At 41.1% G+C, this 21379-nt stretch overlaps 1 protein-coding gene and 1 long non-coding RNA gene across 8 annotated transcripts; both read left to right on the top strand.

The window, feature by feature from the left end:
• Nucleotides 1–1994: 1994 nt before the first annotated feature.
• LOC115182769 (FXYD domain-containing ion transport regulator 6) lies at nt 1995–20811 on the top strand. Of its 7 annotated transcripts, none has more exons than XM_029744236.1 (10): nt 1995–2046; nt 12576–12632; nt 12802–12828; nt 13730–13756; nt 15483–15503; nt 15976–15999; nt 16581–16655; nt 19969–20005; nt 20298–20338; nt 20468–20811. In XM_029744236.1, the coding sequence occupies exons 1-10, from the start codon at nt 2010–2012 to the stop codon at nt 20476–20478; spliced, it is 357 nt and encodes a 118-aa protein (XP_029600096.1). In that variant the 5' UTR covers nt 1995–2009; the 3' UTR covers nt 20479–20811. The 7 variants fall into 7 exon arrangements, with proteins under 7 accessions (XP_029600096.1, XP_029600106.1, XP_029600107.1 ...); XM_029744247.1 differs by lacking the exon at nt 1995–2046 and adding an exon at nt 2121–2410; XM_029744219.1 differs by lacking the exon at nt 1995–2046 and adding an exon at nt 12209–12352.
• LOC115182828 (uncharacterized) lies at nt 16662–19722 on the top strand. The gene is made up of 2 exons (XR_003873891.1): nt 16662–17365; nt 17398–19722. It is a non-coding gene; the product is annotated as an uncharacterized LOC115182828 (long non-coding RNA).
• Nucleotides 20812–21379: the final 568 nt, after the last annotated feature.

Below are 21379 nucleotides of genomic sequence, written 5' to 3'. Positions count from 1 at the left end.
AACTGACACGTTGAGGATAAAAGTGTGTGATGACATAGTGCACACACTTTTTAGTTTTCATGTACCATATAAAAATTGAAAATTCAATGTGTTTCCATTGCATTTTCAACTCTACCGATAGTTTTGTCACAAACTGTTGCATTAAATAGCAAATGTGCTTACTCTTGGCATGTGCACTCTAGCCAACAGCTTGCAGATACAGTGCGGGTAGGCTCTGCGGGTAGGTTAGTCTACATGATGAGATTATTGTGGATAAGAGCAGGAATATTTTTCTTTGTCAAACGACAGTCAAGCATCAATCATCATGTCACCAGAATAAGACCCCTCAACATTTATTGGAAAGGAGCATAAAGTTCATACCATGCACTTTCACCACCCTGTGAAGTTCATCATCATTTATTTAATCTGTAGCCTAATAAACTACATGCTTTCCAGTCGTAGTGGGAGGACCACACACCATGTCATCACGACTCCAAATTTACTTCAATGATGATTATTCTTTCAATATTTGCACATAAAGGCGTTTCCACCGTAATTTCTTGCATAATTAATGTTATTGACACAAACAGATCCCACCATGTCAAACCAACAAATTATGTGTCGGTATTTGTAAAATTGTACCGAAACGTCCTGTTTCCATGACAGCTGTCATGGTTTCATTTAATAAGGTATGACTTTACTCCCATAAAAACTGGATGGAAATGTGGTTAGTGTCACCAAACTACATTACACTCAAAATAATTCGAATTCAGATGCTAATCTGGTTGACGACACTAGTTAGCTAGCTAACCAAACCCATTATGATTGATAGCTAGCATGCTAGCTAGCTCGACTGCTACATACAAAATAATTGTTGGCAACAATAACAGTCAAGTTTAATCTTAATGAATGTCTTAAAAACAGTCCATTTTTTTATTATGAAATGTACAGGCAAAATGCAAACCACCACAGAATCTGTTGAGATCTGGTTACACTTTCGCATCCAGTTGAGCAGTGGCTCCCCCTGACGGAGACATCCTTGAATCCCGCTCAACATCCCCTCGAGGGCTCCAAGATATACTGTATAGTGCACCTGGACAGCCCGCAAAAGGGAGCCCTCGAGTGGATGTTGAACTTTATGCAGAAGTTGAATGTATAGCTCACATGGACAGCCCCGCCATGGTGAGCCCTTGAGTGTATGTTGAACTGGATTCAGAACTTTCGCCTGTAGTTCAACATCCACTTGAGGCTATTACTCAATGATTTGAGGGCTAGGCAGGCTACTGATGGCAGTAGGCCTACATGGAAAAGTCTTGATGTGTGGGATAGCATGTAGCTAACTTTTTAGGGCCCAAGCCAAGTTGGCGTAACCTATAACCAAGCGTAGCCTTTAGTTTTTTTCTAAGGTTTGTAATTTTCTTGTTTTGTTCTAGCCTAATTCCCACTAACTTGGAACTGACTGTTCTGTTGTCTCTGTTCGAAACTGCTGGGCCAAACTTACAGCTGCTGGGCCAACCTTACAACTGCTGGGCCAATCTTAGAAATAGAAAAGACTATACCCCACTTTCTGCATGCTTAGGAAATAATTTTACTCCCACTGAAAATGTTACCTCACTCAGACCTAACATACAGTGCTAAACTTGTTTTGAACTGTGAAATAATTATATGGAAAATAGTTTCAAAATGCCAAATAAAGGCACACAATTGTTATTTTATTAAACAGCCTAAAACCGATTCTGGGTAGCCTAAACAGCCGATAGTGGGCGCTATATCTGCACTATTGTCTAGGATGGACGTGCCTTCCCGGTAATGCACTCGTGTCACCCATGGACCGGCGCGTAGTTGTACATAAAGTGTCCTCCACTCAGCTGCAAAGGCATCATAAGAGATTTGTATTACTAACCCAAGATAGACCACAGACTGTCGTTTCCAATGGGAGCAAATTAATCATAGTGGACAGAACAAGCAAGCGTTATAGCATGTATTTTCGTTTTAGGATGGTGTACAACAAATTGTCCGAAAATGTGAAAATGGTGGTGAAAAACAAACATCAAAATAGAGTTGGCGGTAAGGTTGTTTACCCCTCAGTAGCAGGGTAATTTTGGAGGGCAGATTGCATTTCTTCTCAGACCAACCCCTAACCCCCTCCCCCCTCTTTCCCTCGCCACGCTCAAATATACCAGACTACGAAAACTTTGCTGGATGTTTCAGGAGAAACATTTCAGGACCAGATTTTCATTCATTTCTGTACATTAAGTACGCTCATTAAATCGTGTTTTATCAGTTTTTCAAAAGCGGACTTTTTGTGTCGATAAATTAGAACACAAGAAACATTGTTTCTGAAGGAGCGGAGGCAAGGCAGCGACCTAAGCCTTTTTATTATTCATCTAATCTCCAGTCACCTCTTTTCCATTAATTGGACTTCTGACAGGTAATTTGTTTTCATTTGCCATAAATCGTTTACCAAAAGGCAATTTTCCCCGTCAAAACATATGAACAACTTGGCTACAACAACGTGACTGCTCTGACTGGCTGTTATACATGTGCTTTGGGGAAGAAACTGTTATTGACCTGTGCGCACAGCTTTAAAGTTTGTGTATAATTTGCAAAATGTATTTAAATAGCCTTGCAAGTAAGCCATGTTTTCCGTTGGTTTAAGAACATTTAGTCTATAGAATGTTCCCCATATCATTACATTTGAACGATTTCTAAATATCTTTGAGAGCACGTGACCATACATTTTGTATTTATTTATTTCACCTTTATTTTATCAGGGAGTCCGATTTAGACGAAGGTATATTTTACAGATGAGTCCTGAATTACATAAATTACATAAAATACACACATCAAAATATAAATACAAAATGCACATAGAAAGAAAAACATGGTCATAAAAACAAACACATTCATCAGCAATAAGGTCCTCATGTTTCTGGATTGCCCGAGAGACACCAAAATATCAAGTTTAAGAGCTTTTAAGCTTGTTCCACAAATACGGTGTAAGAAAAGTAAATAAACTTTTAGGTAACTGATCGACCCCTGCGGGACACCTTTCGTAATTTACAGGTAACCTGATTTAATAACATCAGTAGATACACATTGAGTTCTATCGGTCAAGTGATTTTTAAAACAGTTACATGCAGCTTGGTCTCCGGCCAATTGAAGAAAGACTCTGAATTAACTCTGAATTAGTGATCAACAATATCAAAAGCCTTTGACAGGTCAATGAAGAGGGCAGCACAATGTTGCCTTTTATCCATACAGTAAACCACATAACTAGGGATGCAGCAGAGGTAATGCTATGACCTGGTCTAAAACCCAATTAATGTACATTTAGAATAGGTAAGAAAGGTAGGTAACAAAGATCTTAGCTAAGAATTCATCAAGGCTTCAAATATTTTAGCGAGGCAAGACAGTTTAGAAATAGCATACATGACATAAGCCACTGTATGGCAGCGATCATCAACTAGATTCAGCTGCAGGACAATTTTTACTTGAGCGTATGGTCAGTGGGCCGGAATATAATTACAAATAATTTGTAGACCGCAAGAAGCCCAAACAGATACTTTTGTATATATTGTGTTTTTGGACAGCCCTTCAAATTAGTGGATTTGGCTAGGTCAGCCACACCCATTGCTGACAGGTGTATAAAATTGACCACACAGCCATGCAATCTCCATAGACGAACATTGGCAGTGGAATGGCTTTACTGAAGAGCTCAGTGACTTTCAATGTTGCACCGTCATAGGATGCCACCTTTCCAACAAGTCAGATCGTCAGATTTCTGCCCTGCTAGAGCTGCCCCGGCCAACTGTAAGTGCTGTTATTGTGAAGTGGAAATGTCTAGGAGCAACAACGGCTCAGCTGCGAAGTGGTAGGCTACACAAGCTCACAGAATGGGATCGCCGAATGCTGAAGGTGCGTAAAAATCATCTGTCATCGGTTGCAACACTCACTACCGAGTTACAAACGGCCTCTGGAAGCAACGTCAGCACAATAACTGTTCGTCGGGAGCTTTATAAGCCTAAAATCAACATGCGCAAAGCCAAGCATCTTCTAGAATGGTGTAAAGTTCACTGCCATTGGACTTTGGAGCAGTGGAACACGTTCAAATCAAATCAAACGTTATTTGTCTCATGCGCCGAATACAACAGTGAAATGGTGAAATGCTTACTTACAAGCCCTTAACCAGCAGTGCAGTTCAAGAAAGAGTTCAAGTATTTACCAAATAAAGTAAAAAATAATACAAAAACAAACACAATAATGATGCTATATAGAGGGAATACTGGTACCGATTCAATGTGCAGGGGTACAGGTTAGTCGAGGTAATTTGTACATGTATGTAGAGGTGAAGTGACTATGCATAGATAACAACAGCGAGTAGCAGCAGTGTAAAAACAAATGGTGGGGGTGTCAATGTAAATAGTCCGGGTGGCCATTTGATTAATTGTTCAGCAGTCTTATGGCTTGGGGGTAGAAGCTGTTAAGGAGCCTTTTGGTCCTAGACTTGGCGCTCCGGTACCGCTTGCCATGCGGTAGCAGAGAGAAGTTTAACTTGGTTCACTGGAGTCTTTGACAATTTTTTGGGCTTTCCTCTGACACCGCCTGGTATATAGGTCCTGGATGGCAGGAAGCTTTGCCTCTGTAGCGCCTTACGGTCAGATGCCGAGCAGTTGCCATACCAGGCGGTGATGCAACCGGTCAGGATGCTCTCGATGGTGCAGCTGTAGAACTTTTTGAGGATCTGGGGACCCATGCCAAATCTTTTCAGTCTCCTGAGGGGGAAAAGGTGTTGTCGTGCCCTCTTCACAACTGTCTTGGTGTGTTTGTGGACACCAAGGAACTTGAAGCTCTCCACCTGCTCCATTACAGCCCCGTCGATGTTAATGGGGGCCTGTTTGGCCAGCCTTTTTCTGTGGTCCACAATCAGCTCCTTTGTCTTGCTCACATTTATGGAGAGGTTGTTGTCCTGGCACCACACAGCCAGGTCTCTGACCTCCATATAGGCTGTCTCATCATTGTAGGCGATCAGACCTACTACTGTTGTATCGTCAGCAAACTTAATGATGTTGTTGGAGTCGAGTACAGGAGGGGACTAAGCATGCACCCCTGAGAGGCCCCAGTGTTGAGGATCAGCGTGGCAGACGTGTTGTTGTCTACTAGAGGTCGACCGATTATGATTTTTCAACGCCGATAACGATTATTGGAGGAACAAAAAAAGCCAGTACCGATTAATCGGCCTATTTTTATTTTTTATATATATATTATTTTATTTTCAGATTTGTTTTACAATTATTTTTTAATTATTATTTGTAATCATGACAATTACAACAATACTGAATGAATACTTATTTTAACTTAATACATCAATAAAATCAATTTTGCCTCAAATAAATAATAAAACATGTTCAATTTGGTTTAAATAATGCAAAAACAAAGTGTTGGAGAAGAAAGTACAAGTGCAATATGTGCCATGTAAGAAAACTAACGTTTAAGTTCCTTGCTCAGAACATGGGAACATATGAAAGCTGGTGGTTCCTTTTAACATGAGTCTTCAATATTCCCAGGTAAGAAGTTTTAGGTTGTAGTAATTATAGGAATTATAGGACTATTTCTCTCTATACGATTTGTATTTCATATACCTTTGACTATTCGATGTTCTTATAGGCACTTTAGTATTGCCAATGTAACAGTATAGCTTCCGTCCCTCTCCTCGCTCCTACCTGGGCTCGAACCAGGAACACATCGACAACAGCCACCCTCGAAGCAGCGTTACCCATGCAGAGCAAGGGGAACAACCACTCCCAAGTCTCAGAGCGAGTGACGTTTGAAATGCTATTAGCGCGCACCCGCTAACTAGCTAGCCATTTCACATCGGTTACACCAGCCTAATCTTGGGAGTTGACAGGCTTGAAGTCATAAACAGCGCAATGCATTGCGAAGAGCTGCTGGCAAAACGCACGAAAGTGCTGTATGAATGAATGCTTACGAGCCTGCTGGTGCCTACCACCGCTCAGTCAGACTGCTCTATCAAATCATAGAATTAATTATAATATAATAAACACACAGAAATACGAGCCTTAGGTCATTAAGTCGCTCTGGATAAAAGCATCTGCTAAATGACGTAAATGTAAAATTAATTTGGTCGAATCCGGAAACTATCATCTCGAAAACAAAATGTTTTTTTCTTTCAGTGAAATACGGAACCGGTCCGTATTTTATCTAACGGGTGGCATCCCTAAGTCTAAATATTCCTGTTACATTGCACAATCTTCAATGGTATGTCATAGTTATGTAAAATTCTTGCAAATTAGTTCGCAACGAGCCAGGTAATGAATGCAAGGGCAGTGACACAATTTCATGTTAGCAGGCAATATTATCTAAATATGCAGGTTTAAAAATATATACTTGTGTATTGATTTTAAAGAAAGGCATTGATGTTTATGGTTAGGTACATTGGTGCAACGACAGTGCTTTTTTTGCAAATGCGCTTGTTAAATCATCACCCGTTTGTCGCAGTAGGCTGTGATTCGATGAGAAATTAACAGGCACCGCATCGATTATGTGCAACGCAGGACACGTTAGATAAACTAGTAATATTATCAACCATGTGTCGATAACTAGTGATTATGTTAAAATTGATAGTTTTTTATAAGATAAGTTTAATGCTAGCTAGCAACTTACCTTGGCTTCTTGCTGCCCTCGCGTAACAGGTAGTCAGCCTGCCATGCAGGCTCCTCGTGGAGTGCAATGTAAGGCAGGTGGTTAGAGCGTTGGACTAGTAACCAGAAAGTTGCAAAAACGAATCCCCGAATCCCCCCTGAACAAGGCAGTTAACCCCCGTTCCTAAGCCGTCATTGAAAATAAGAATGTGTTCTTAATCTGACTTGCCTAGTTAAATAAAGGTGTAAAAAAAAATATTTAAAAAATAAATACAAATCGGCAAATCGGTGGCCAAAAATACCAATTACCGATTGTTAGGAAAACTTGTAATCGGCCCTAATTAATCGGCCATTCAGATTAATCGGTCGACCTCTATTGTCTACCCTGACCACCTGGGGGCGGCCTGTCAGGAAGTCCAGGATCCAGTTGCAGAGGGAGGTGTTTAGTCCCAGGGTCCTTAGCTTAGTGATGAGCTTTGTGGGCACTATGGTGTTGAATGCTGAGCTGTAGTCAATGAACAGCATTTTCACATAGGTGTTCCTTTTGTCCAGGTGGGAAAGGGCAGTGTGGCATACGATTGAGATTGCATCATCTGTGGATCTGTTGGGGTGGTATGCAAATAAAAACATTTAAAATCTTCACATATTCAAACAGTCCATTTATATTTTCCAATGGGTTATACATTTTGTTGAGTTTTTTTTCTCACCTGAGTAGCCTCGTTTTACTGCCAAAAAATAAAATGAAACCATCTAGTGTTCAGCAAAATAACAACACAAGGTCAAATACAGGTAGCCTAGTCAAATAATTAACATCCAATCACATTAACCGTTACTCTCTCATGGGAATTCCACTAACGGTCCGTATGTAGCTAAACGTAGCTGCTGCTCATTCCGTTTGCTCGAAAATGGATAAATGGTTAAAAAAAGTAAGGCCGCGTCCATAGAGACGCATACCAGCTCTACTGGTAGTACTACCAGCAGTACTACACCTGCACCTGTCGACGACACAAGTTGTTCTGCTTCCACGAGCACATCCGATGATAACACCAGTAATTCTACATTTGATGTTAACCCAGCTACCATGGACACTGACAGTTGTGAATCTGATGCAGCCCGGAAAAGCACCGGACAACAGACAGGGACGTTGGACCATCAAAGAGGTGCAAATATTAAATATGATAAGAACTACATTGATTTGGGGTTCACTTATATTGGGAGTAGTGCCTTTCCTCAGCCACAGTGTGTTATATGTGTAAAAGTACTACCTCACAACTCAATGAAACCTTCACTCTTGCGCAGGCATTTAGAAACAAAACATGCCAATTTGAAAAATAAGCCAAGGGAGTTTTTTGAGCGAGAATAAAGATGACTTTCAATTAGTAAGACATGTATAAAAGCAACAGATACCATTAATATGAAGGGGCTAGAAGTGTCGTATATGGTGAGCTACCGAGTGGCTAGGACAGGCAAGCCCCATACTATTGTGGAGGACTTAATTCTTCCTGCTGCTGCGGATATGGCTGGGACAATGCTGGGGGAAAGGCCCAAAAAACTATACAGACAATTCCTTCATCAAACAACACTGTTTCACGATGCATCAGTGACATGGCAGGAGATGTTTTAAAACAATTACTGCTTCGCATACAAGCCATATCCGTGGCAGCGTCCGCGTTACTGCTGTATGAGTCAACAGACGTGGCGGGCCTGGCACAGCTTTTGGTATTTGTCCATTACGTTTATGCAACAAGTGGTTCTGTGAAAATTGAATTTAATCAGAAGCCACTGCCAGATTTCTGGATTGGGCTGCGCTCAGAGTATCTTACCTTGGCAAATCGCGCTGTTAAGACACTGATGGCCTTTGCAAACATGTACCTATGTGAGAGTGGATTCTCAGCCCTACCAAGCATGAAAACTAAATACAGGCACTGTGTGTGGAAAATGATTTAAGACTGAAACTCTCTCCAATACAACCCAACATTGCAGAATTATGTGCATCCTTTCAAGCACACCCTTCTCATTAACCAGTGGTGAGATATTGACAATTTTCGATGAACAAATAAGGTTTTATATATAAGATGGTTAATTAAAGAGCAAACATGTAGGCATTACAGACTCTGTCAGGGAGAGGTTGAAAATATCAGTGAATACACTTGCTAGTTGGCAGTTCTCTGGAGTGATGAATCCCGCTTCACCATTTTTGGGGAACGCCCTTTCCTGTTTCAGCATGACAATGCCCCCATGCACAAAGCGAAGTCCATACAGAAGTTGTTTGTTGAGATCAGTGTGGAAGATCTTGACTGGCCTGCAGAGCCCTGACCTCAACCCCATCGAACACTTTTGGGATGAATTTAAACTCTGACTGCGAGCCAGGCCTAATTGCCCAACATCAATGCCCGACCTCACTAATGCTTTTGTGGCTGAATGGAAGTAGGTCCATGCAGCAATGTTCCAACATGTAGTGGAAAGCCTTCCCAGAAGAGTGGAGGCTGTTATAGCAGCAAAGGGGGAACAAACTCCATATTAATGCCCATGATTTTGGAATGAGATGTTCAACGAGCATGTGTCCACATAGGTGAGCCTAGTCTTCTTTATAGTAGAATGCTGTAACAAACACGATTATTGGCCTTTGCTATAACTCTTGCAGCATTTGGCAGATTAAGATATTGATTGGCAGTCCTTTGTTGTTAGTCCTGTTCTTAAGCCCTGGTTTGAGTGTTTAAATCCCTGTTTCTCTCTAAACCATGCCGCACTGCTCCAACTCAGAAACCAAAAGTATGAATAGTTATAGTCGCCGTATGGAACAGCTTCTCTATGCCTTGGGCTAGGGATGGAACAGATAGGGTCTGTGCCAAAAGACGGGCTCTGATCAGAGTCATTGGGGCTAATCGTTTTAATGGCTATGTCAAATTATGATGTTAACTACAGGCCATCTGATGCCCATCACAGTATGGTATTTCTTCATATGGAAATCTACATAATGTATAGTATGAGTTCTGCCACCTCATCTGCTGCCAGAGTAGTTCTTAATTATCATATTTCAGTTGTACAGAAGTTGTACAGAAGTCCTGAGGACAGTGACTTAATTTGACAGGTGATGCAATGAATACATAATTAGATATATAATATGGCTAATTTGTATGTTCACTGTTCAATTATCCCACAATCCCACAATCATGTTCTGCACATGAATCAAATATGCTCACAGTTCCCTAGAGATTAGTGTCAGGTGAGTACATTTTTCTGCAGCTCTCCAACAAACAAGATTTTGTTTAAAGAAACATTTAGGCTTATCTGCTGTCTGTAACAAAACTCAGGACACTTTCTGCCTAAGGTGCCAATGCCTCCACAAACAAAACTCCAGTGTGGGAGTTTGGTTTAAGAGCCACGGCCAGTTAACACTTGATGTGAAAATCTAGAAGGGCTTGGACGAACATCTGTAGAAAGAATGGCCTATGTGTGAAAAACAGACTGTAGCGGTATGCGGCATGCCGTCGTGAGCAGTGACTGCACATTCCAGCTGAGAAAAAAAAAACAGCTGAGTTACAGTGCCTTCAAAAAGTATTCACACCCCTTGACATTTTCCAAATGTTGTTGTTACAGCCTGAATTTCAAATGGTTGAAACTTAGATGTAATGATATCTAGATATAATGTCAAAGTGGAATTGTTTTTCTATTTATTTTTTTTACAAATTAATAAAAAATGAAAAGCGGAAATGTCAATTATTATTCAACTGCTTTGTTATGGCAAGCCTAAATAAGTTCAGGAGTAACAAATGTGCTTAACAGGTTGCATGGACTCACTCTGTGTGTAATAATAGTGTTTAACATAATTTTTTTTATGACAACCTCATATCTCTAACCTACACATACAATTATCTGTAAGGTCCCTCAGAGTGAATTTCAAACACAAAGACCAGGGAAGTTTTCCAATGCCTCGCAAAGATGGGCACCTATTGGTAGATGGGTCAAAACATTTATAAAATGTTTAAAAAGCAGACAATGAATATCTCTTTGAGCATGGTGAAGTTATTTATTACACTTTGGATGGTGTATCAATACACCCAGTCACTACAAAGATACAGGCGTCGTTCCTAACTCAGGAAGGAAACCGCTCAGGGATTTCACCATGAGGCCAGTAGTGACTTTAAAACCGTTACAGAGTTTAATGGCTGTGATACAGTAGGAGAGAACTGGGGATGGATCAACAACATTGTGGTTATTCCACAATATTAACCTAATTGACAGTAAAAAGAAGGAAGCCTGTACAGAATAAATATATTACAAAACATAATCCTGTTTGCAACAAGGCACTAAAGTAATACTGCAAAAAATGTGGCAAAGCAATTCACTTTTTGTCATGAATACAACATGTTATGTTTGGGGCAAATCCAATACAGTGCATTACTGAGTACCACTCTCCATATTTTCAAGCATAGTGGTGGCTGTATCATGTTATGGGTATGCTTGTAATCGTTTAGGACTAGGGAGCTTTTCAGGATAAAAAAGAAATGGAATGGAGCTAAGCACAGGCAAAATTCTAGAGGAAAACCTGGTTGTCTGCTTTACACCAGACACTGGGAGATTAATTCAGCTTTCAGCAAGACCGTAACCTAAAACACAAGGCCAAATCTACACTGGAGTTGCTTACCTAGAAGAAAGTGAATGTTCCTGAGTGGCCAAGTAAGTTACAGTTTTGACTTAAATCTACTTGAAAATCTATGGCAAGACCTGAAAATGGTTGTCTAGCCATAATCAACAACCAATTGGACAGAGCTTGAAGAATTTTGAGAAGAATATTGGGCAAATGTTGTACAGTCCAGGTGTGGAAACTCTTAGCTTTTTACCCAGAAAGACACTCAGCTGTAATTGCTGCGAAAGGTGATTCTAACATTTATTGACTTAGGGGGTTGAATACTTACCTAATCAAGATATTAATTTATTTCACAATATTTTTTTATATATATATTTTTTACAAATGTTAGAATTTGTCTTCCACTTTGACATTACAGAGTATTTTGTGTAGATCGTTAACAAATTACAATTAAATAAATGTTAACCCCACTTTGTAACTCAACAAAACGTAGAAAAAGTAAAGGGGTGTGAATACTTTCTGAAGGCACTGTATGTCTTTAACCCACTGACCAAATATCAAGTGCAACTCAACCCGGGTCTCTCCTCCCTGCACCCCTAACTGCCAGGACAGGACACCCGTGTTCTACGGTGCAGAGACTGAAATAGCCCCCTCTTCCCTTACCCCGAGTCAGGAGCTAATAACATAAAGAGATCATGGGAGAACTGTTTAAGTCCAGCAGCAACAGACCATGGCCTCCATAACAGGTCAGCTATAAGATCACAAGATGTTGGGGTTGTTTGAAAGCGTCACCTAAATGTTTAATTCCTCCCCACGGTCAGGGGCACAAACAAGGAATGTGAAGTCAAGAATAATTCTATAGATGTACCTTTTCCCTGTAGTTTCATTTCTTGAGAGAGATTGGCGTGATTTCAAGAACAGTCCTTTCTTTGATAGTGACGTGTTAAAGTTGCAGGATTTTGTGACTAGCTCTGCTGGTCCCCTCAGATACAAAGCTGTATGTGTTCAGCAACAAGGCTGATGTTAAACCACTGGGATCTGCACCTATTCCCCCCACAACCAGACCTGTCAGACACTGGTGGTGGGAGAACTTCAACACTCTTCTGGTCAGGACAACTGTGTAAGCCTGTTATGTTTCCTCATTATGAGCCCAGAAGTCTTTCCATTACATTATGCTTGAAATATGTAATTGTCATGTATCAACTTGAGTCCCCCCAGGGGATTGAACTTGGTTCTCAACTAAAGTATTTGCTTTCTGTTTTGCCATTTTTCTCCTACACTTTCAGTCTCTTGTCTTTGGGAGGTCCTTCATGTTTCTGGTGGTTGTTTCCCTTTGTCTCCAGGTGACATGGATCTCTCTCTGTTGGTGGCCTTCTGCTCCTGTGTTCCTGCTGCTTTGGGTGAGCTTTTCCCTCTCACTGTTTTTTTTGTTTGAGCTTCTCTCTCAAAATACTTGACCCCAGCACTTGAATGGTGACTGAGGAGCGTTCACATTGTCGTTGAGGGAAGTGTAATGTTTATTCAGAGTGCCAGTGATTAAAGAATGAACTGGTCTGTCTGTACTAACAGGGTCAGGATTTGGCAGGGAGATGCCAGGTAAGTTTGCAGTGCATTGGATTCCTCAGTTGTGCCAAAGGAATGAGAAATGCAGTCAGTCAGCCTTGGAATGGACACAGAATGCATGGCCATCTTTGTTGTTGGCTTATCAGTTGCCCAAGAGCAGTGTTTCCCAGCTCCAGTCCTCTAATAACCCTTGTTTTTTACACTACACATTTTTATTGTAGCCCTGGACTAACAAACCGGATTCAACTTGTCAACTAAACATTGAATCCTCGATGAGTTGAACTTGGTGTTTTTGTCCGGGGCTTCAAGACAGCCATACTCTAGAACAGGGTTTCTCAACCCTTTCCTCTAGCCCCCCCAGACATTTCACACTTTTGTTTTAACCCTAAATGGGCACACCTGATTCAATTAGTCAAAGGCTTGATGATTAGTTGATGATTAGTTGATGATTAGTTGATGATTAGTTGATGATTAGTTGATGATTAGTTGGTGATTAGTTGATGATTACTTGATGATTACTTGATGATTAGTTGATGATTAGTTGATGATTAGTTGATGATTAGTTGTTGATTAGTTGTTGATTAGTTGACTAATTGAACCAGGTGTGTCCATTTAGGGTTAAAACAAAAGTGTGAAATGTCTGGGGGTGGGTGGGGTTGGGAAACCCTGTCCTAGAGTATGGCTGTCTGTAGAGAAACTGGAGAGGTCATTCACAGTGTGGTGTTTTTCAGCAGTGGTGGCAGAGTTAGTGAGGGAGGGGGTGGTTCCTGGGGCATATATAATGTATTTATTATTTTACAGTGTCAGCCAATGCATGTAGGGGAGACACTGCAGTGTGATAAAGGAAAGTGTGTAGTGTCATATTTTAGCAAACTTGTAGTGTCTTAAGAGTGCCAGTGATTTAAAGAATGAGCTGGTCTGTCTATACTAACAGGGTCATCTATAGGCAGGGACATGCCAGGTAAGTTTGTTTTATTGGATGCCTCAGTGTTGTCATAAAGGAATGAGAAACATGCTGTCTGTTTTGGAATGGGCACTGAGAATGCATAGACATATTTGTTATTGGCTGGTCAGTTGCCCTAGAGCAGGGTTTCATCAAACTCAGTCCTGGGGTCTCCTCTGGGTGCACATTTTGGTTTTTGATTGAAATATCTCATCATCGGGGTATCAGGACAGAGTTTGGGAAACTCTGCCATAGAGCACACGTGTCGAACTCATTTCAATCAGGATTAGCCTTTTTCTCAGGGCCGAGTGTCTGGGTTTTCACTCCGCCCGAATTAGTAAAGAACTCCCCTCGCCTGGTTGTCTAGGTCTTAATTGAAAGGAAAAAGCAAAGACCAGCAGACACTAGGCCCTCCATAGAATGAGTTTGATACCCCTGCCCTAGAGTATGGCTCTCTGCAGAGTAACTAGCTTTGCTCTGTCTGTACTTACATATTGCGCAACTATATTTACATACTATTGTGTAAGGATTTCAAGTTATGATTAAATCCAGTTCATTTGAAATGGGCTCATCTAGACTGGTGTAAGAAAGAGCCTTTGCTTTCCTGGCCAGGATTAGCCTTTTTCTCATGTGAGGGATTTTAGTAATCGGTCATTTGGTGTGCAGCCAAGCCTCCCATATTGTAGTAGCATGTGGCGCTAGGCAGTCCTACACTGCACTTTGGGTTGTGTTGTGCTGACTTGTTCCTGAGCAGATTGCCCTACATTAGTAGTTTTTCTCCACAGTCAACAGGGTGATTTGGGCAGGATATGAGTTCCCCTGGTAATGGAGAGGAATGACACCAAACGGAAGTGTTTGTCGGACATTAGGCTTATCTACTGCACCATAAAAAGCCCTGCTGGCTCGGGTTGTCGTTCTATGACATCCTTTAGAAGAAAAAATGAAAATGTCAGCAGATACGAGATGAGCCAATCAGAGGAGCATTTCCTTGTTAGAGCTGAGCAGTGATTATTGTACTACACCTTGGAATCTTCAAGAAGTGGTTCTATTACCTCTGTACTCAACGAAGCAGGAGTCATTTATTTGTTGTTTGGTGATCCAGATAACGTGACATCCATGTGATTTAGATTCTTAATGGTATTGTGAGGAAAGATGTGGTTACTCGCTCTGCACAAGCCAACGTGCGTGTGCGCGCGCACACACACACACAGTGAAGTCTGCTTTATTACAGCACCTACTTGAGCTGACATGGGTCACTCGCCTTAGGAAATGACTGCAGAGTGGGTATGGTTATTAATGCATCAGGACTCTGTGGTGTCCTGCATCATTGTAGCATTAGCATTTCCACTGCTTTCAACAGAGCTGCTTATTGTACACTGCATTTTGCTGCTTCCCCTTTACTCTTATGAGGAGAGAGCCACCTGAGTGTTGCCAGATTGTATTTAAAAGCATGCACTGTGTATCACATCACCCAGTGGTGTAATCTGTAAGTGCATGCCCCATTCCTTAACCTTCAGTACAAGTGGACCATTTTTTTTTTTAAGGCATAGAAAAGTACAACCAGTCTTTATTATCATGTGTATAGTAGTCATTATTTACATTCAATGTAAACCTCTGGAACACTTGACTACAGTTCTGAAAGTAAATAGAGCCTAAAACCAGTTATAAAAGCTTCGTAGTTCACACCAAGCACACAGAGTTAATGTCTGTCAATCACTAATGCTTTCTGTCTTTTGTTTTCCAGCATTGACGATGGATGAAAAAGGTAAAGGTTTCTTGTTGTTTCAAATGAACATTATTGTACCAATTGTATTTCACTTTAAAGAGCATGTTGGCAAAGAGTTAAATCACATACTTTTTGGTTACTTGCCTTTTTCACACCAGTTGCACTCAACTCAGTTGAGGTTTGAATTAGTTTAGCTCCGAACATGGTGTGTAAGTTTCTATTGAAAGGGACCACTATGAATGCGTGTGATTTTAAAGGAGATGTAATTCCCACTAGGGACACAATGTTTTAGAAGTCTCCCAGTGGATCCTTTACAATGCATTCCATCTGGCCTCATGCGCAGCTCTGTCTTCAATCTGCTTTGGCTGGCGAGGGGACAAGTGGTCTAATGTCCCTTTTTTAATACTATAGCTGCAATTTCAATGTAGATTGAATAACTGTGAATAATAACATTCTACAAAATGCGGTCACTCACTAAATGTATCTGGTTTTCATGTATTCCCCGCCCCAGACTATGATGCTGCGTTTCACTACGGTGAGTGGGGGATGGATCAACATGGACTAACTCCACTGGGGGCGAACGTGACACTTCTCAGGAAATATCTGGGAGGTCAAGACGGGCTCGCGTTTTCCCTCCATTTTTCCAGGAGCGTCGGAAAACATTGACCCATCGGGCCACGCTTCCGGAGTTCAACTGGCAAACAGTTCTAGTCCCTCGCACTCTGCTGTAGTAGTCTCATTTCTAAACACATCACAACCATAATAGAGATTCTGCCATCAAACCCGTTCATTGCTCTATCCTGTCTTCAGTAGGTCTATGCATTCACAGACACATTATATGATATCAGCTCTTACAGTGAATATCCTTCTATGTTTGAGGCAGTAATATCAATCAGAATATAGATATCTATAGATGTGAACCTGATGGATTTATCAATCGTGGCATATACAGTAGGAGTGTATGTTTGAATTGTCTCAGGAATGTGATTGATGGTGTCATAATTGCATAGCTTTGCGTATGTACTGAATAAGATGTTTTAAGTTACACTGTGCTTTGCACATGTTCTGTAGTAATGGGCCTTAGTGTGTAGGGATAAAAATGTGTTTCTGTTTCAGACTATGAATCTCTGAGGATCGGTGGACTGATCTTCGCTGTGGTACTGTTTGTCATGGGCATTGTCCTCATCGTCAGTAAGTCTGTCGGCCCAACTACGGTTATACTTAAAATACCATTTGAAGTATTACACTTCTATTGAAATTACCCATTGAAATAAAATGTGATTAGTCCCATACGTTTATTTCTACTGTACCAATCTCATTCCATAATTATTGTAGTTCTGCACTGTTCAACATGCTGATCCATTGGACAGCCCCTCTTTACCAGTCCAGTCCTTATAAACAAGCCTGGGATCAGTTACTTGCTGGGGGCTGGGATGCAGGCCAACATGCCTTGCACAACGCCCAGACCCCCAGGACACCCTACACCTCTCTACCCTGTAGACATCTTCACATCTAGGGCACTGACTAAAACTGGCCTGGACACTATGCAGCCTTGTCCCCTCCCTCCTCATCTCCTGCCCTTGACCTCATCCACCCCATCCCAGGCATAGCTGGAGACCTCCACCCACCCTAACTCTTACTCCAGGCATCCATTACATTAATCAGCCCATACATTAGTCATAGACATCACAGGGGACAGAGGGAGTGCCCTCTCTCCTGCTACTGCACATGTGCAAAGAGAAGGCTTTGGGTCTTTAGTGTTCTGTCCAAATAATCATTTAGAATAATCAAGCAGTTAGTTTGGATATTTTTTACTGGATAGGATAGGGTCTTGTAATATTCCAACTTCTATACACATCAGTTGCTGAAGTATCTTCATTCTAGTGTTAGTTTAGCAGGCGGTATCTTCATTCTAGTGTTAGTTTAGCAGGAGGTATCTTCATTCCAGTGTTAGTTTAGCAGGCGGTATCTTCATTCCAGTGTTAGTTTAGCAGGCGGTATCTTCATTCTAGTGTTAGTTTAGCAGGCGGTATCTTCATTCTAGTGTTAGTTTAGCAGGCGGTATCTTCATTCTAGTGTTAGTTTAGCAGGCGGTATCTTCATTCCAGTGTTAGTTTAGCAGGCGGTATCTTCATTCTAGTGTTAGTTTAGCAGGCGGTATCTTCATTCCAGTGTTAGTTTAGCAGGCGGTATCTTCATTCTAGTGTTAGTTTAGCAGGCGGTATCTTCATTCTAGTGTTAGTTTAGCAGGCGGTATCTTCATTCTAGTGTTAGTTTAGCAGGCGGTATCTTCATTCCAGATTCTAGTGTTAGTTTAGCAGGCGGTATCTTCATTCTAGTGTTAGTTTAGCAGGCGGTATCTTCATTCTAGTGTTAGTTTAGCAGGCGGTATCTTCATTCTAGTGTTAGTTTAGCAGGCGGTATCTTCATTCCAGTGTTAGTTTAGCAGGCGGTATCTTCATTCCAGTGTTAGTTTAGCAGGCGGTATCTTCATTCCAGTGTTAGTTTAGCAGGCGGTATCTTCATTCCAGTGTTAGTTTAGCAGGCGGTATCTTCATTCCAGTGTTAGTTTAGCAGGCGGTATCTTCATTCCAGTGTTAGTTTAGCAGGCGGTATCTTCATTCCAGTGTTAGTTTAGCAGGTGGTATCTTCATTCTAGTGTTAGTTTAGCAGGCGGTATCTTCATTCCAGTGTTAGTTTAGCAGGCGGTATCTTCATTCTAGTGTTAGTTTAGCAGGCGGTATCTTCATTCCAGTGTTAGTTTAGCAGGCGGTATCTTCATTCTAGTGTTAGTTTAGCAGGCGGTATCTTCATTCTAGTGTTAGTTTAGCAGGCGGTATCTTCATTCCAGTGTTAGTTTAGCAGGCGGTATCTTCATTCCAGTGTTAGTTTAGCAGGCGGTATCTTCATTCCAGTGTTAGTTTAGCAGGCGGTATCTTCATTCTAGTGTTAGTTTAGCAGGCGGTATCTTCATTCTAGTGTTAGTTTAGCAGGCGGTATCTTCATTCTAGTGTTAGTTTAGCAGGCGGTATCTTCATTCTAGTGTTAGTTTAGCAGGCGGTATCTTCATTCTAGTGTTAGTTTAGCAGGCGGTATCTTCATTCCAGATTCTAGTGTTAGTTTAGCAGGCGGTATCTTCATTCTAGTGTTAGTTTAGCAGGCGGTATCTTCATTCCAGATTCTAGTGTTAGTTTAGCAGGAGGTATCTTCATTCCAGATTCTAGTGTTAGTTTAGCAGGAGGTATCTTCATTCCAGTGTTAGTTTAGCAGGCGGTATCTTCATTCCAGTGTTAGTTTAGCAGGCGGTATCTTCATTCCAGTGTTAGTTTAGCAGGTGGTATCTTCATTCTAGTGTTAGTTTAGCAGGCGGTATCTTCATTCCAGTGTTAGTTTAGCAGGCGGTATCTTCATTCTAGTGTTAGTTTAGCAGGCGGTATCTTCATTCCAGTGTTAGTTTAGCAGGCGGTATCTTCATTCTAGTGTTAGTTTAGCAGGCGGTATCTTCATTCTAGTGTTAGTTTAGCAGGCGGTATCTTCATTCCAGTGTTAGTTTAGCAGGCGGTATCTTCATTCCAGTGTTAGTTTAGCAGGCGGTATCTTCATTCCAGTGTTAGTTTAGCAGGCGGTATCTTCATTCTAGTGTTAGTTTAGCAGGCGGTATCTTCATTCTAGTGTTAGTTTAGCAGGCGGTATCTTCATTCTAGTGTTAGTTTAGCAGGCGGTATCTTCATTCTAGTGTTAGTTTAGCAGGCGGTATCTTCATTCTAGTGTTAGTTTAGCAGGCGGTATCTTCATTCTAGTGTTAGTTTAGCAGGCGGTATCTTCATTCCAGATTCTAGTGTTAGTTTAGCAGGCGGTATCTTCATTCTAGTGTTAGTTTAGCAGGCGGTATCTTCATTCCAGATTCTAGTGTTAGTTTAGCAGGAGGTATCTTCATTCCAGATTCTAGTGTTAGTTTAGCAGGAGGTATCTTCATTCCAGTGTTAGTTTAGCAGGCGGTATCTTCATTCTAGTGTTAGTTTAGCAGGCGGTATCTTCATTCCAGTGTTAGTTTAGCAGGCGGTATCTTCATTCCAGTGTTAGTTTAGCAGGCGGTATCTTCATTCCAGTGTTAGTTTAGCAGGCGGTATCTTCATTCCAGTGTTAGTTTAGCAGGCGGTATCTTCATTCCAGTGTTAGTTTAGCAGGCGGTATCTTCATTCTAGTGTTAGTTTAGCAGGCGGTATCTTCATTCCAGTGTTAGTTTAGCAGGCGGTATCTTCATTCTAGTGTTAGTTTAGCAGGCGGTATCTTCATTCTAGTGTTAGTTTAGCAGGCGGTATCTTCATTCTAGTGTTAGTTTAGCAGGCAGTATCTTCATTCCAGATTCTAGTGTTAGTTTAGCAGGCATGTGTCTTTGACATCTAGGATGGAGAGAGTCCTGTCAGCTCAGGCTATCATCAGAGTATATCAGCTTTCCATCATAGTAGCTCTTTTTCACACTAATTTCTCTCTCTCTCTGCAGGCCGGAAATGCCCATGCAAATCAAGTCCGAAGTCACGGTAAGTTGGGCAAAGAAGAGATACAGTGTTGATAACATGGCAGAGAAGACCTTGACTGAATTCATTGTAAGGCTATTAAAGTGTCATCTCTAGACTCTTAAGAGGATCTTTTTTAGAAGTTTCTTAACAGTTAGAAGCTTCAGTACTCAGTTTGATTTTTAATACATTTCCCCCATATGTTTTAGTGTTTAGATGGCTTGGTTAGGTACTGGAAACTTTTTAATCACTGTCCAAGTAGTGATTTTGCTCTAGTGGTTTACCTGTTAGTTTGTTTTCAATTTTCCTCTCTTAGGCCTGCTGGAGTACCTGAGGCAGAGGCAGGGGCTGTGACAAGTAAAAATCATCTATATCTTTGTTTTCATTGCCATATTGGTCTTTATCAAATGTCTGATTTGTATGTATCATTTTTATTTATGAAACCAATACATCTCATGACACCTCATGACACCTATCTGCTCTCAGGTCCCAAGTGATGTGAAGTCTCGCCACCAGGCGGCAGCATCGGACAGTAGAGTGCTACTATGGCCGTCTCCCAGAGCACAAGGCTCCTTTTTTAAATTCCATCCTGCTGATATGTTCTCTTGACATCTTTTTTTGCTTTTCTCTTTTTTTCTATATGAATTAATCTACAGCGACAGTATTTTGACGACATAATTGGTTGGTGCAGTAGGGTTGTTTAATTGTAGGCTATATATTACACCTGTCATACGTGATAGACACAAGCGATTTTTGTAAGTTATAACTTGACTATGGCTATTTTAAATTGTAATATTTCCACGCTGAAATAAAGTGATGTACATGGGTAATTGTGTGTTGTGTTCCAACTTTTCCCACTGTCAGTCACTGGCGTAGACAGTCTCCCTGTCAATCACTGGCACGGTCTTGTCCCAGTAGCGCAGTTCTAATGGGTATGCAGCACACCCGTTTTGCTGATGTTGCACCTTTCTGCAGGCAATAGTGCAGCAACATCAAACATGCTGTAGCCTATCATTTTATAATGAAAATAACTGTTATTGATATATTCTTGGCCAAAGGAGGTCTAGCTGCAGAATGGATGAGGGAGGGGACCTTTCAAAGACAGTTTTTCAATAGTGTTAGATTTATTTTTATCTCGGAAAGTGGCCACGTTCAAAAGAAGAGGGGGGTTGACTGCATAAAAAACCTTTTTATCATGCCATTAGAAAAATATTTGAAATTAAGAATTTCCCTAAATGATCTTGGTCACTCAAATATAGGCTACGGCATACCTTGTGAAATAATGTAGCTTATTAAACTGGAGGCAAAATGATCAAAATATCACATGCATTTTCTGCCTACACCATCAGGGACTTGCAGATGTTTTCTTCTTTACTATACATTTACTCTGTGTATTTT

Source organism: Salmo trutta, chromosome 3 (genome assembly GCF_901001165.1).
Source record: "Salmo trutta chromosome 3, fSalTru1.1, whole genome shotgun sequence".
Classification (NCBI taxonomy): domain Eukaryota; kingdom Metazoa; phylum Chordata; class Actinopteri; order Salmoniformes; family Salmonidae; genus Salmo; species Salmo trutta.
Note: the sequence above shows the minus strand (reverse complement) of the source record. Positions and strands in the feature narration are given on the sequence as shown.